Genomic DNA, 16,294 nt, shown 5'->3' with positions numbered 1-16,294 from the left:
TGTGCTCCGTGGCTAACGGCTAATGCTACACTGTTGGAGAGATTTATAAAGAATGAAGTTGTGTTTATGCATTATACAGACTGCAAGTGTTTAAAAATGAAAATAGCAACGGCTCTTGTCTCCATGAATACAGTAAGAAACGATGGTAACTTTAACCACATTTAACAGTACATTAGCAACATGCTAGCGAAACATTTAGAAAGACAATTTACAAATATCACTAAAAATATCATGTTATCATGGATCATGTCAGTTATTATTGCTCCATCTGCCATTTTTTTGCTATTGTCCTTGCTTGCTTACCTAGTCTGATAATTCAGCTGTGCACATCCAGACGTGTAATCCCTTTCATAATGTTGGGAACATGGGCTGGCATATGCAAATATTGGGGGCGTACACCCCGACTTTTACGTAACAGTCGGTGTTATGTTGAGATTCGCCTGTTCTTCGGAGGTCTTTTAAACAAATGAGATTTATATAAGAAGGAGGAAACAATGGAGTTTGAGACTCACTATATGTCTTTTCCATGTACTGAACTCTTGTTATTTAACTATGCCGAGGTAAATTCAATTTTTGAATCTAGGGCACCTTTAATTAATTCTTGGTCATGGTCAATGAGATCTAAAGTTCATGTCCAATGTTCTTTGGCTCCAACTTCAGCTTCGTTTTCTCTAATTCCAGTTTTGTATTTCTAATTGTAGTTTTGCTTTTTCCAGTGTCAATACTTCATACTGTTTTTCCAGTATATGCCTCATGGTAATCTTGCTTGGAGGGTATTTCTGTGTCTCAGTGTCCGGGCCACTTATTACAGCCGTCACCTGGATGTTGCTCGAATCGTCTTGATTAAAAAAGAAGAAGAAGAAAAAAAAAAAGAAGTTAAATGTTAGTAATGTTAGGGACAACGGAGACAAACTAGGAACACTTTGTTTGTTGTAAAAATTCTCAGTTGCCACTATATGCTAGTTAACTAATTTGGTGAGTTATAATATTATATACTCGTAGTTTTGTAAGGATGAGTTTTACCTTCACTTTGTGCTGTTCTTGCTTATTAATGGCCATAGACGAGAATCTTACCAAGCTATCCACTAAAAAGGGGTTCTCAAAGTTGGGTCCGTGCCCCATAGTCCAAGAAATAAATTTAGGGCCCTATGATTTCCACAATGCAGAAAACATGGCCGGAATCACAGAATACAGCCATAAAAATGGAATTTACAGTATAACACAGAATGTCACAGAATTTGACAAATTTTGGATGAATATATAAAAAAATATGGACTGTACACTTGCAATTGCGACATGCACTACCGTCTGTGAATATTAAAGCTCAAAAAGGCTGCTATTTAAATATGAATTATGCATGTTCTACGCATCTCTGTACGAATGAGTTTCGGCTATACACATACTTAAGCATGCCAGATGCTCGTGGTGTTTTTAGCATCTGCCGTCTCACCATATAAGGACATGAACACAATTTAATCTCAGGACCTGTTCTGCTCTTCACCAGCTCTTCATCATTTGATAAAACTATTGTCATATCATATGCACACAGGAACTCGAGTATCTTCATGACAACCCATCAAAATAAAAGTTTGGTTTAACTTGAAAAAATTATAACAGAAATATAATACTGTTGTACAGTAGAATATACTTCCCACAGTAATAATAATAAAACTAAAACTTTATTTTTTAAGGAATAACATTTTATAGGGCCCTGTTATTGCAAACATTAAAAAAAAGTTGTTAAAGTTTAATGAATTGATTAGACATGGCTCATGATTATTACAACTGAATTCAAGCAATACATTGGAAAAAAAGAGAAAAACCTAAATGGATTTCATATGGCCCTAAAATGTTGTTTTTGTTAAACTTTTAATAAATTGTTGATAAATTGTATATGTTGTATAATTTAAATAATTTTTTTTGAATATAAGAGTACATACTGTAGCAAGCATATGCTTAATAATGAGAGGATGCTTGGAAAATTCGCTAAAGGATGAGACTCACACCGTTGTGTGATGCAATGTGTCTGTATTATAGAGGAATAGGAACAGTTTGTTGCAAAAAATTCTCAATTGCCACTATATACTAGTTAACTAACTTGGTGAGTTTTGACTCGTAGTTGTAAGTGTGTAAGCATGAGTTTTACCTTTACTTTGTGCTGTTTGTTTCTGGGTTGTCATTGGCACATCTTCATCTTGAGTGACTATTGTTAACGAGAGAGAGGAGAATCTTACCAAGCTATCCACTAAAAGATAAGACATGGAACTATACACAGCTACTCAATACAAAGCAGCAGAATAGTATTTAAAAAGGAGGAAAAAAGATATAAATAACTTTCTCAGCAAGCAAAAACATAACAACAGAACAGAAACACAAGCAAAATCATTACTACTCACAAGACTGTCCAAGCAGAGCTGAGGTGATGGCTGTGTAAGGCAATGCATCTTCCGTTGCTGCGGGTAACTTCCTGTCGTTAACTCCGGAGATTCGTCAGCGTATATTTTAATGATAATTCACATGGTCCTTTTTAATTTATGAGTTGGTCCTTCTCTGGTTGCTGGATTTTTCGCTTCCAACATGTTTTTAAAATGTTTCTGCACATCTTTGACAAGTCATGTGACAACAAATTGACAATAAACGTTCTCTGTTATTGTGGTTCTTGTGGTTTTTTTAAATTATTTGCATTGTAATCACTAAATTTGTTAATCAAATTCGATTGAGCGTGTTTGTATTTCTCTAATATAGAAATGTTTTGAGCGAAGGCAAACTGTGATGAGCGCCTGCTGTTGGCCATTTTATTTAAAGTTGTTCAGCGTCTTATTTTTCCCACAAAGCAATGCAAATTATTCTTACTAAAGACAACATGTGCTTACTATATGAAACAGGCTTTCCTCAGTGACTCAAACCAGAACCCACAAAGAAGTCACTTTGAAACCAAGCAGCTTTCTGTCGGTCAATGCCGCAAATCCACTTCTCCCTAAATATTTCGCCCTCACGTGACATTCCCAGTGGATTCATTTTGAAATGCCAGGATTTTGCTCTCACTGGTAAATGTGACCACACTTTAATGGTTGTTGTGGCACAGTCATCGAGACATTAACATCCACCCATATTTTATATATCTTCTATGTAATACTGGACCCGACAGCAAATTCACAATGCATTCACAACGCTTTGTTATGGCACTGGCAAAGAGTCACTTATATAGAGAAGCCTTATGAGCACAGTATCAAAAGCAGTGTTTAATCAGAGAGAAGTGGGAAAAAGTAGTCCAAGTGATCTCGACAAATATAATAAAATATTATTTATAAAATGTGCAAAATGATCACTTTTAAATGAGACTGAAGGTCTATCTACACTAACCTTGGTGTTGGTGAGATTGGTCTGAGCTGGTTCGGATGCTGTAATTTGCTGAAAAACCCTCCTTGGTGATGGCGTTGTCTGTGTGGATGGTGAGAGAGAGAATGCCGGTGTACGAGATCACACGACTTGGCGGTCTGGAACCACAGTATCGACCAATATGAGGCCCCACTGAGAGAGAGAAAGAGAGAGATGGAGACTTAAGCAATTCAATTCACAACTCAATCAAAAACTCTGCCTTTCATCATGCAGTACAATTTTAATAACCATAAGAGCTATAATGATTGTGTGTGTGTATGTTTATGTGTGTGTCTTTGGCTGTTCTGTTCTGTTCTCTGTGGATGTTTTCTAAAAAGCCTTTCCTCCGGCTCCAAAGGCCCCATTGTGCTTCAAGCAAAACTGAAGAACAAACTTTATTTGTGACTTTATTTTGAACAAGTTTTAAAGTTATTTATTTTAAAGTTTGTTTGGAGTTCATAAGAGCTTGCCAAAGCGGTGAACACCTTCAAACTATGATTGGTCTGTGGGGATTGCTCTGAGGCTCTGCTTTCTTTGACGTGGAAATCTCGTCCAGTTAATTTCTTCCGTTTGTCGAGGTCAGATGTATACAAGTAAATGTATGCCATGACGTGACTTGACTGGAGCGCTGATTGCAGAGCTTGTGCAAACATATCCACATCGCTGTGATCAAATGCTTTCTTAACTGCTGTTTTCTCATTAATGTCATCTTTATTGTCTTATTTTGTTATTGAGAGGAAAGTGCAGTACATATTCATCTAAACTTCACTCTCAGAAGTGTGCATGGCATTGGGATTTTAACTAACAGTATATGGCTACGAAGATATTTCGAGTTTGTTTTTACCCCTAAGCGAAGAACGAAAAGAACTTTGCAGTAAGTATATTGGGCCCTTAAAACTTTATAAACTTCCTGCTGCTCTCAGCATGAAGTATAACAGTCAGCACTGTTTTTACCCTTAAGTTCCTTTTATTTTCATCTTTACCTGTAGGATATCCATCCCAGATCTCCAGATAGTCAAATCTGCAGAGAGCCCCTGTCGGTGCAGATGGGTCCGATTCCATATCAAAGCTCTGGAAGTCCAAAACGATCTCTGCCATCTTGGGTGCAAAGATGATGAAGGTGCACTCCAGGTTGTTTGGATAATTATCAGGGAATCCAGGGGTTTGGAACACTCCGTGCGGTTCAGTGAAGTTTCTGGAACATTCAGTACCTGCACAAAATGCAAAGTATCATTGAACCACCACAAGAACTGAACAGTATATATCAGAGAATATAGTCATTTGCGTGTAACGCTTTAAAACATTACAAGAGAATCAATATTTTGATTAAAAGACCCTCTTTGTCTTAGTGTGTGTGCATGTGCGTTACAAGATCTTTGACTGTGTTTGTGTGTGTGTTTTGGTACCTGTGCGGTGTATCTCATAGCGGATGCTGAATCCGGCTCCTGTGCTTTCATAGTCGGAGGTGAATTTGATGAGTAAAGAGTTTCCACTGGAGATAATCGGAGATGGGGCGATTTTGCCGCAGAATCTCCCAGGAGAGGGAGCGTTTTCATCCGCACCATCAAACACCTGTACAAAATCATACCTGCACACACACACACACAAACACACATTATTGAAAATACTGTTCTGTAATACTTTTACAAGTGAGTTAATGTAAAAACTGTTCTGTGTCTGGTTAGTTATGGACAATATGATATGATATATGATATGATAAACAGTATGTGGATATTCTTAATGCTTTGATACATTTGTAATGCCTTATAATAAACCTTGTAATCAGTTTCATGTTTTTGTCAATAACTGTAATACACTGTTATAATTGAAGGGATGGATTCTGGAATCCACTGCTGCTTCAATATATATCTTTTAAGTAATTAATCAACATATATCTTTCTGTTAAATACTTTTAATGGCTTCTTCAATGTATGTTAAAGCATCTATTTTCCTCTGTACCTCTCACTAAGAGAAAAGAACATGTTATCAGTATGTTTTGGGGAAAGTTTCCTGCTCAGAGCAGATCTCATATCAACTTCAACCTTGAAGAAGCAGTGAATCATGTGTATCTGTGTATGTGCGCTAAGTGTTCTGTGCAGGTCCTTTGTTACTGGACAACTGGCACTCTGCTTAAGACCAGCAGACGTCATGTCATGACCCCAAAAGGACATCCAGTACCAAAATCCAGGGTCCCCTCGTCAGCACTGTGACGAAGGGAGATATGCTTCTTACTATTTGTCCACATGTGGAAAATTTCTAATCTTGTCTATTTTCCTTAGCCAATCAGAATCATCCAACCTGAAGTAATGACGTAGTTAGTTGACTCTGTTAGAGTATAATTGTTATGGAAATGTGAATGTACGCGGAGCGTCCTACAAACTCCTTGTGAGACTTAAAGCTGGCTTCTGCTGATGAAACTGCAAACTAGTAAAGATTGTAAAGTAAAGATCAGTAAAATTTTCTTCAATTTATTAATTTTTTAAACTTTGACTCTGGGTCTTTATTCAACATATCTGGTTTCAAGGGTCCTAAACTGTTGATCCCCAACATAATATACATAAATATAAAATTACATTATAATACACAATTATTTGTTTATGCATTTAAAGGCTATAATGCATTTAAACTCACTAAATGTCATATTTGTATAATTTAATTTTATACTGCTTTATATTCTTGATGTGACAAGGAATACATATTATAATGTATTATGAGTAACTTTGAAATGCCTTTTATTAATTTATATATATGCTTATAGACAGTGTAACTGGAAACTCTGAGAATTCTTCCCCCTGGTTTCATCCTAGGGTAACTTTTGCATGACTCATTTAGATTCATTTCGATGACTCCTACAGCATCAGCTCCAACAAAACCACCCGAAACATGAGGCATTTCCTGCTGACCTGACACTGGTTTTACACACAGCACCCCCTCTGAGTACATTCGTGCTCTCTCGCTCTCCTGTAACCCAAGACACTGACGGTCAGTATGATCTCTGACCTCTCACCACGACTCGACCCTCTGAGGGAGCCGAAGCGTGCTTCCTGCCATTCAGATAGATCGCTCCCATCCCTGGACTCAAGTCAGACTGATGATCTGGGTAATTTAATGAATCATAAACTTTATAACAGGAACCCTGGCAGACAAAGGTGTTCCAGCTTCTTAAAGAAATTTATATTTTATATTTACGGTTTGGAAAATGGATTAATGTTGTACATTCCAATTATATAATTTTTGTAAATTTTGAACACGCTTTAATTAACATTATTTATTATATAAAAAATATTTGGTGTCCTATTTTGAAAAGACATTTTTACAAATTTACCTTGAAAAAAGCTGGAAAAATCTATGTTTTGTGAAAATCACACTTCAATCTGATGGTTTACTTTGCTGGATATATGCAATGATGGCAAAATGGACATGTTAAACAAGATAAATGGTGTATGCTTAATTTCACGATAAGTGTGTGATTAATCGCGATTAAGGGTGTGCGATAAATCGCAATTAATCGATTTGATAGCACTAAATTTAATCAATTTAATACAGAATTTTTAGATTATTTATTGCGTTAAAACAGGAGTCAGTAAGTGTATGCATGATTTTGATAAATTGACGGAGAGTTTCATGCTGCAAGGTGTTTTATCTGATAAGAGAGAGAAAGAGAGAGTGATTTCTGCAGATCCACCCACTTTCTACAAAGACAGAACCTCAGAAACACAATGTCTGTGGTTTTGGATTGAAAAATATCCTGCTATTGAGCAAGACACACAGGAGGAGGATGTGAAAGCTGCTGATATAGTGACTTATTAAAAGAGTGAAATAAACCAACAATGAAACTGTCAGGAACAATGGTTTGGTTTTGGAGGTTTGCAGCTGATTCAGTCCTTACATAAATGAGAATGTATGTGAATGGAGAGAAAGGAAAAGGATAAAGTGTGAGTGTCTGGTTATAAAAGTAAAACCCTGAAAGATAGAGGTGGAAAATAATAAGGAATAAAACATAACTCAAAACAATGGGTCATAACATTAAATCATTAAAGGGATGCAAATGCAAATTAAGATATTTTTGATGAAATCCAGTATCTGACTCATCCATAGACAGCAATATAATCAACACTTTCAAGGTCTAGAAAGGTACTAAAGACATCCTTAAAACTGTTGATGTGACTACAGTGGTTCAACCTTAATTTTATGAAGCAACGAGAATACTTTTTGTGCATAAAAACAAACCAAAAATAATGACTTTATTCAACAATATCTTCTCTTCTGTGTCATTCTCATACATTGCTTACGTCCAGCGCTTCCAGGTTCTACATCCGAACACCGACTCATTATTGGGTGGCTCCTGTGTCAGCATCACATGTATGCGTCGTGCTGCTCACATGATCAGCTTTGGCCAATACTAAGCCGGCATTTGGACTTAAACATGGAAGCCTGCACTGTACTTACTGCGTCACCTGCGTAACGATAATGACAGGGAGGAGAAGAGATTTTTGAATAAAGTCATTATTTTGTTCACATTCAAAAAGTATTCTCGTCGCTTCATAAAATTAAGGTTGAACCACTGTAGTCACGTCAACGGATTTAACGATGTCTTTAGTACCTTTCAGGACCTTGAAAGTGTTGATTATATTGCTGTCTATGGACGAATCATATAATTACATCAAAAATATCTTAATTTGTGTTCTGAAGATGAACGAATGTCTTACGGGTGTGGAACGACATGAGGGTGAGTAATTAATGACAGAAATTTCATTTTTGGGTGAACTAACCCTTTAAAATCATGACAATAGAATGGTGAATGCTGCTAGGGTGTTGAAGGTGGCTGCTATGTGCCTATTAGGGTATTCTGAGTAGTTTTTAACACATTGCTTATATGCGACTGCTAGGAGTGTTTTTAGCACATTGCCAGGATGGTATCATTCATTGCACAAAAAGTAAAATACAAGTTACATGCCAAAGTTTAATACTTAAGTGTTAGTAGACTGTTTAAAGGTGCCCTAGAACCAGTTTTTACAAGATGTAATATAAGTCTAAGGTGTCCCCTGAATGTTCTAAGGTGTCCCCTGAATGTGTCTGTGAAGTTTCAGCTCAAAATACCACATAGTTTTTTTTTAATTAATTTTTTAACTGCCTATTTTGGGGCATCATTAACTATGCACCGATTCAGGCTCCGGCCCCTTTAAATCGCGCGCTCCCTGCCCCCGAGCTCTCGACTATAATACAGTGCATTTACAAAGTTCACACAGCTAATATAACCCTCAAATGGATTTTTACAAGATGTTCGTCATGCATCCTGCATGCATGTTTCGGATCATGTGAGTATAGTATTTATTTGGATGTTTACATTTGATTCTGAATGAGTTTGAGGCTGTGCTCCGTGGCTAAAGCTAACATTACACACTGTTGGAGAGATTTATAAAGAATGAAGTTGTGTTTATGAATTATACAGACTGCAAGTGTTTAAAAATGAAAATAGCGACAGCTCTCTTGTCTCCGTGAATACAGTAAGAAACGATGGTAACTTTAACCACATTTAACAGTACATTACCAACATGCTAACGAAACATTTAGAAAAACAATTCACAAATATCACTAAAAATATCATGATATCATGGATCATGTCAGTTATTATCGCTCCATCTGCCATTTTTCGCTATTGTTCTTGCTTGCTTACCTAGTCTGATGATTCAGCTGTGCACAGATCCAGACATTAATACTGGCTGCCCTTGTGTAATGCCTTGAACATGGGCTGGCATATGCAAATATTGGGGGCGTACATATTAATGATCCCGACTGTTATGTAACAGTCGGTGTTATGTTGAGATTCGCCTGTTCTTCGGAGGTCTTTTAAACAAATGAGATTTACACAAGAAGGAGGAAACAATGGTGTTTGAGACTCACTGTATGCCATTTCCATGTACTGAACTCTTGTTATTCAACTATGCCAAGGTAAATTCATTTTTTGATTCTAGGGCACCTTTAAATCTCTAACACTACTTATGAGTAATAGTAATAGTGATGATTGCCTTAGCAATAATGAGTGTGTGTGTGCTGTTAAGAAGGAGGAGAGAGAAACAGTGTGTCATTAATGATTAATATGTGCAGAATTATATATTAAAGCATTCCCACACAACAAAGCCATTAATGATAAACATTATTTCTACTCCGTAAGTGTGTGTGTAGAGGGACTAAGAGAAATCAATCCTCATGAATGCTGCAGGAAGCTACTTGTGTTTTCTCTCCTGGAACACACATCATAAAACAACAAGCAAAACTGAAATGTAAAACTGCATTTCTGTCTCTACGAGGTATATGAAGGACATAGATTGTGTGTTTGTATGTGTATATGTGCGTGTTGTGCCACAAGAACATATGTGACTGATTTCACACTAATTACATTAGTGTCTAGGGCCAGAGGCATTTGTAGGATCCCCATCTCCAACGACCCCTCAGATAAGACAAGAATGCACTAGAAACACACTGACCCTCTAAGACATCCTCTAGATAAAACGAGTATACTACTACTGTAAACAAATCACACACAGCTGAGCTAAATAAACATTCATATCACCAAAAAATCTAAATATAACAGCAATAAAAGCATGGATGTGCTCCTGTCTGTTTGGTCCTTCTCAATTAATTGTACAGTTTATATTTCCAGAGAGAACCTATGGAGCTTTATCAATGAGATTTTAAAAGAAACGTCCTGTAGATTAATGCTGCATTCATCCCATGTGGGAATTACCATAATTACAAGATGACAACTTGGAGAATCTACTCAGAGCTGTTCACATCCTCGGGCTCAGACATAATTTGTTTCCATGGCAACGCTCATAACGCCAAAATTGATCCACGCGCAGCTTTGTTGTTGATGACAGCAAAATAATTAAGTACTATTTTAATTCATCATTGTAGGAATAAAGAAAGTGCACCAGGTAACAATAGCTATAATAAAAAGGCATATCAAACATGAATATGAATATGTAGTGCTATCTAACTACATTTAACAGCTGAAGCCACTAGCATTTTTGTCATCACAATCATCAAGTCTGAGTTACAGCTTGTAATTTGATGCTCAATGAAGACAGGAATGGCTTTTACCAGTCAGAAACTGTTAATGCGGCATCTCAGACCTTCTCATAGGGTGCATGTGTTACCGGCTCTGCTCTGTTATATAATATGTTGAAATAAAAAGCTGTTAGATTGTCCGGTGCGTTTGTTCTCTGCAGTGCAGCTCAGGAAGGAATGAATACCGTGTTTCGCTGTGGTCTCTCGGGCTTTTCCGCAGGGTTCATTTAATAATGTTCACCATAAACTCTGCAGTTTTGCCACAGCTAAAAAACTCAAGCCTGTCCAAAAACAACACAGCAGCATCTGGTCCAAGTTAAAGTGAAGTTCTGATTAACCTCCCTGTTCTGAGACTCATGGTAGTCTGTCCAAAAAACACCAGACATTCCACAGCACGCATTGACAGTCACACTCTTAATGTTGGCATCTGGCTTTAGTATTTTGAGACAGAACATTTAAGCCCACTGAATGTTTCTGAACGGACAGGAAAGTTCTGGAACTTTCTGGAGAAAATAAAGTAATGGCAATGCTCAGGGTGAGCATGGTTGTTTTGAACAGTCTTGATTAATTATCCATCTGTCCAAATTGCTGAGATCTATGTCTATATCTATGTCTCTCTTCCTGGCAGGTTTTTGTTTTTCTTGTGAAGCATGGAAGCTTTCAAAGATCTCTTTTACAAGCTTGATAAACATCTGTAGTTGGAATCTTACACATTTATAATCCAAAACAAACACATCGAGTGTGATTGAAAATGTGGTTTATTTCTAACATGCTACACAATTAGTTGCTTAAACCCAATACCAAATTTGATGACCTCAGGAGGGCAGAGTTTATGTTACGAGCGATGATTCAGCCTGATTCATCATAGAAGACTCTTTAGATACAGTAGTTTTGATTGTTGTGTTGAGTTTTGATTTTTTTTTTTTAAACATTTCCTAAATGAGAGATGGTTTTTAACCAAAAATGTATACTTAGAATGGAATAGTAGCATAGTGCTTACATACTTAAAGAGACAGTTCACCCCAAAATTTAATTTACTCACCCTCATATCATTCCATATCTGTGCAACACAAAAAAAATCCTTTAAACTTTTGCAGTCTGATCAAACAATACGTGATGAATGCATAATGAAACATTTTCAGTCACATGACTGGCACGGAGACCGGGCGGGCAAAACATTCATAGAACTGCATTAAAGGCCTGTCAATTTTCCATCTAAAAAGAATAAAAACAAAAATATGTGAATAAAATGTAAGTTTAGGGCACCCTTGATCCATATCCAGCACCTGCTGCAGTGTTTCAATCACGAAAAACAGCGAGACAATCTAAAACGCTTAACATGAAACACAGTTAAAGTGCCTTAATGTACTAAAAAAGAGATATTAAAAGACCAAATTAAGTATACCTCTTATTGATTATCAATACTATATACAGGTGAGATGAGCCCAGAATATGAACAAAATGCTGGGTTAAAAATAATTCAAGTTGGGTTAAATATGGACAAACCCAGTGATTGGGTTGTTTTGACCCATAAGTTGGGTTAAATGTTTGACCCAACCTGCTGGGTAGTTTTTATTGAACTCAACTATTGTTTAAAAATTACTATATTGCTCGCCTAAAATGAACCCCAAATAGGTTGAAAATGAACATTTATTAATTTTAATAAATAATAATTAAATAATAAACATTTATTAAATTGCTTATTAATAAATGTTTACCCTTTGATAATTACTGTTGCCTTCTCTAGTAATTATGTGTCTGATTTTTAAATTCTAACCTGTTTTGGCTTTATTCAACCCGATATCACGGCAGTTTGTATGTATTATACGAGGTGGCTAAATCGTACGAATTCATACGACCTCACTAAGAGGAATTCATGTGTTTTTTGCTAAATCATACGTATTTTACGAGCTGACAAATTTGTATGAATTCATACTAATGACCTACACCAAACCCCGCCCCTAAACCTACCCGTCACTGGGGTTTGACAAATCGTACGAATTCATACGAATTAGCCACCTCGTAAAATACGTACAAATTGATCGTGAGATTGGTTTATTTTAACCCAGCCATAAAGTAATTTTTAATCAATAGTTGAGTTAAATAAAACAACTCAGCAGATTGGGCAAATGTTTAACCCAACCGCTGAGTCAAAACAACCCAATCGCTGGGTTTGTCCATATATACCCCAAATTGGGTTGTTTTTAACCCAGCATCTTTTAGAGTGTTTATAATGGTTTTATATGGAAAAACGCTTAATGAGAAACTGTATGTTGCTTTTATATTCTGAGCTCATCTGCTTGCCTGTACATAGTATGTATTATCAATAAGGAGTATATTGAATTTGGTCTTTAAATATGACTGTCTTTCTTCATTAGTACTTTGTACAAACCTGGTAAAAATGACTGGGGGGCAATGGAGGAAAGCCATGTTTTGCTGTCCAGGTGGGTGTTCCTATAAGTGTGACATCATGTGAAAACTATAATAGATATACATTCTGGTTCATTTGTCTCACTGGATATAGAAGAATTTGAGTGCGTTGTGTTGTGGGATACAGTTGTATGTGTATACTGTACATTTTGAAAAAAGTAGTAGGATAATCTGATATTCTATTCACACAAAAATTAGAATATATAGCAATAGGATCTGCATTCAGTTTGCATATATGTATACATACCGCCCACTTCAAAAACAGTATATGGTAGCATGCCATTCTCTTCCTCACACACACACACACACACACACACACACAAACTAAAGAAGATGAACTGAAAGAGAACATGGATAGAAAGGGATGGTCATGGTCTGTCTGTTGCCCTTTCATGCTCCCTCAGGGTCCCAACAGCAGGACATTCAGCATAAGGGTCTTTTCATTGGTCCCCTGGCACTGAAATCCAACCCAATAGTAAAGCCAAGTCTGTGTGACTGACAGCTGCTGATTTACACCCCATTTACGAGCTGTTTAAAATGACAGAGAGAGTCATCAAATTCATCTCATTTATGAGATTTAGTCCACACAAAGCCTTGTGAGTGTTTAAGTGCTGATGCTGTTAACTAAACCACTGAAATGCGCCACAAGGCAATAACAAGCTCTGCCTCCAACCTCACTATCATTTAATGTCATTGTCTGTCAGCCTCCTCGTTAAGAAAACAATCAGCTTAATTACTCATGTGATGCTGGAAACCTCATCAAACTGATGAAACTGAAACCATAAACAGAGCGTTCTCAGATCATGTGTGCCTTTCACGTTTTTCTGTTTTGACTCTTCACATTCTTCTCATTCTGAGAGATTTCCTCTTGGGAAAACCATCCCCCTTTTTTCCTCAGGAAAAACATCCCTCCGAGTGATAAATGCAGATCCATTATCACAACCCGGGACGTTTGTTCTTAAACAGATCTAGTTCACCTCTTAAATTTAGCTTCATATATCTGAAATATTTCATTTTCAACCAACAGGTGGCACACCTCAAGATCTGAGCGCCAAACCGATCTGCTTTGAAACCAGGTAGATGACAGAGAGCGTATGAGAAGACCACTTGTAGAAAATGAACAGGAGAAATGGCAATGCTGGAAAACAATGGTCTTAAATAAATGAATTGCCTAATCCAGTCTTTCCCAATTCAAGTCAGCAGAAGATGCCAAGAAAATAGCTCACAAACAGACAAACAATCTGATGATATCTATCAATTATGACGCCCCGTTTTCCAGCAAGACAGGTTGGTTAGACTTACTTGCATTCCCGACTTTCCAGGTCAAAATGCGGATTGAAGTTGATGAGGATCTTCTGCTGTGGATCAGGCGCTTGGATCAGCCAGGTGCATTGCTGGTTCACCGGGTATCCAGTCGGGTATTCAGGAGAGGTTACATACCCAGCCTTGGAGATTGTGATTTTCCCACCACAGGGTCTTTCTAAAAACCAGAGTTGCACATTTATCATTTTAGCATCTTAAACTCAGGGTGTCATTTCTAAAAATCAGTCATAGTACTGTACATTACATGCATCTCATAGAAGCCTACAGATAACTCGTGACAAACTACACAAAGGTAACTTGACACCCATAATGTCACGCAGCGCGCTCTGATCTTACACGCTGTTCGACAGATGATCGAACAGATCAGAAGATCGATTATCCGCCGGGAATCGATCAATGTATCTGAGCTGAACACAACAGGCAGTGGACTAAAGGGTCACTGTATATGGGTGTGCAGACGTGGTGGGCAGATATGCCACTGTGTCTGGGTGTTTGAGTCTGATAACACACACCCAACTCTCTCTAGCGCGCGCGAACACGCGTATAGGCTACAACACAAACAGACACACACACACACACACACACACACACATATCTATATCTATCTATATAGACACGGAGCATTAGTCAATCCAAGCGCTGCCGTGAATTGACTAATCTACTTGTTTTACACATATTACCAACTAAATAGCCTAAATAATAAACAGATACAAATAACTGAAAAATAAAAATAAAAAAATACACAAATTAAGTCAATTTAAGTAGCCTAAAATTAAGCAAATACAAAAACAACGAATAAACAAGAAATGCTTAGGAAATATCTAAATTAACTGGTTCATAAAAATAATATTATTAATATCACTAAATAAACCTGTGCATTAGTTTAAACCAATGGAATTTTAAGGGACAGATAACAATTTATAGCTAATAACAAACTGAACATTTTCACTTTTTACAGTGCAGAAACACGCTGGTTTGAACTTATTTACAGCAATAAATTATGTAGGCTAGTGCGTAATGAATCATTTCTCCCTTCATCAAATACGGTTTCTACTTGTTTACCTTCTGAAACAGTAGCCCTACAGGTGAGCATCAATAACAAACGACGGTAATAAACATAACAGAGCTCTCCTGACACAACACACCACAATATCCAACTCACCCGTTACAGCGCGAGCCACGGACAATCCCGTTAGAGTCACACAGAGCAAAAGCCAGTACATCCTCAAAGAAATCTGTTCAGTTATATCCTCAGAATTTCGTGTAATAATTATTTCTGAATCCACGCGGTAGTTTGGAAGCTGGAGAAAGATCCTGTCACTCAGACTCAGGGAACCGCTGTGTCCTCTTCTGTAACGTGAAGAAAGTCACAGCACTGAAACGCGGGAGATTCTCGCACAGTCAGTGCTGTAGCTGCTTGAATTTCATAATCCAAAGTCTAGAGGGGTTTGACAGCGCGTCTTCGGCTCGTTGGCAACGGGCTGTGGGCGCTTCTGCGGGCGCGCGGTCGGGTCACTCCCTTAAATGACTGATTTCCGTCCTCTCTGTCGCGCGTAGACGGGCACTGGTGGGTAAATTTAGCAGGTTCTCACTGGTGTGAAGGTGTCAGCATCCGATCTGAAGACTGTGGGTGTCAAAACACTCGCAGCACTGGTTGCTCCCGTCCCTCCTCCTTGAGAGAGAATGGGCAGGACTGGAAACGAGCAAACCCTCTAACCCCTTCCAGGCAGAGACGCACTGTCTCTCTGCCAACCAGACAAGAAGACTGTGGGCCAAACCAAAGAGACTTTGCGCTCATCTGCGTGGGAGCGCAGTGCTGAAAAAAGATGTCCCTCAATGCATGCGAATTATGAGGGGTTTTGATACACAAAATTAACGCTTGGACCCCCTAAAACCCCACTCAAATGTTTGTATTCTTTTTGTATATGCATTTTCTATATATGTATACTATTTAACAACGCGTTTCAGTTTTCAAATAAGTAAGATAACAAGTTAGTCAGAGTGCGCTAAATAGACGCTCGCGAACATGGTTTTCGCCTGAGGAGGTAACCATAGCAACAGTACGCTGCTCGAGCGCTTTCTCTTATTGGAT

The 16,294-nt window shown here is 37.7% G+C and overlaps 1 protein-coding gene across 1 annotated transcript in view; it reads right to left on the bottom strand.

Moving 5' to 3' along the window:
• Window positions 1–16,077, bottom strand: part of nrp1b (neuropilin 1b) — a 35,727-nt gene extending 19,650 nt beyond the window's left edge. Inside the window, exons 1-5 of the mRNA XM_048163373.1 lie at window positions 15,365–16,077; window positions 14,182–14,359; window positions 4,785–4,966; window positions 4,362–4,589; window positions 3,364–3,531 (exon numbers count right to left, since the gene is read on the bottom strand). Coding sequence (XP_048019330.1) covers window positions 3,364–3,531; window positions 4,362–4,589; window positions 4,785–4,966; window positions 14,182–14,359; window positions 15,365–15,425 — 817 coding nt within the window. The 5' untranslated portion in view covers window positions 15,426–16,077. The remainder of the gene's footprint in view (window positions 1–3,363; window positions 3,532–4,361; window positions 4,590–4,784; window positions 4,967–14,181; window positions 14,360–15,364) is intronic.
• Between the last annotated feature and the right edge of the window lie 217 nt (window positions 16,078–16,294).

The sequence above is a fragment of the Megalobrama amblycephala genome, linkage group LG17 (assembly GCF_018812025.1).
Source record: "Megalobrama amblycephala isolate DHTTF-2021 linkage group LG17, ASM1881202v1, whole genome shotgun sequence".
Lineage (NCBI taxonomy): Eukaryota > Metazoa > Chordata > Actinopteri > Cypriniformes > Xenocyprididae > Megalobrama > Megalobrama amblycephala.
This window is presented reverse-complemented; position numbering and strand designations above follow the sequence as displayed.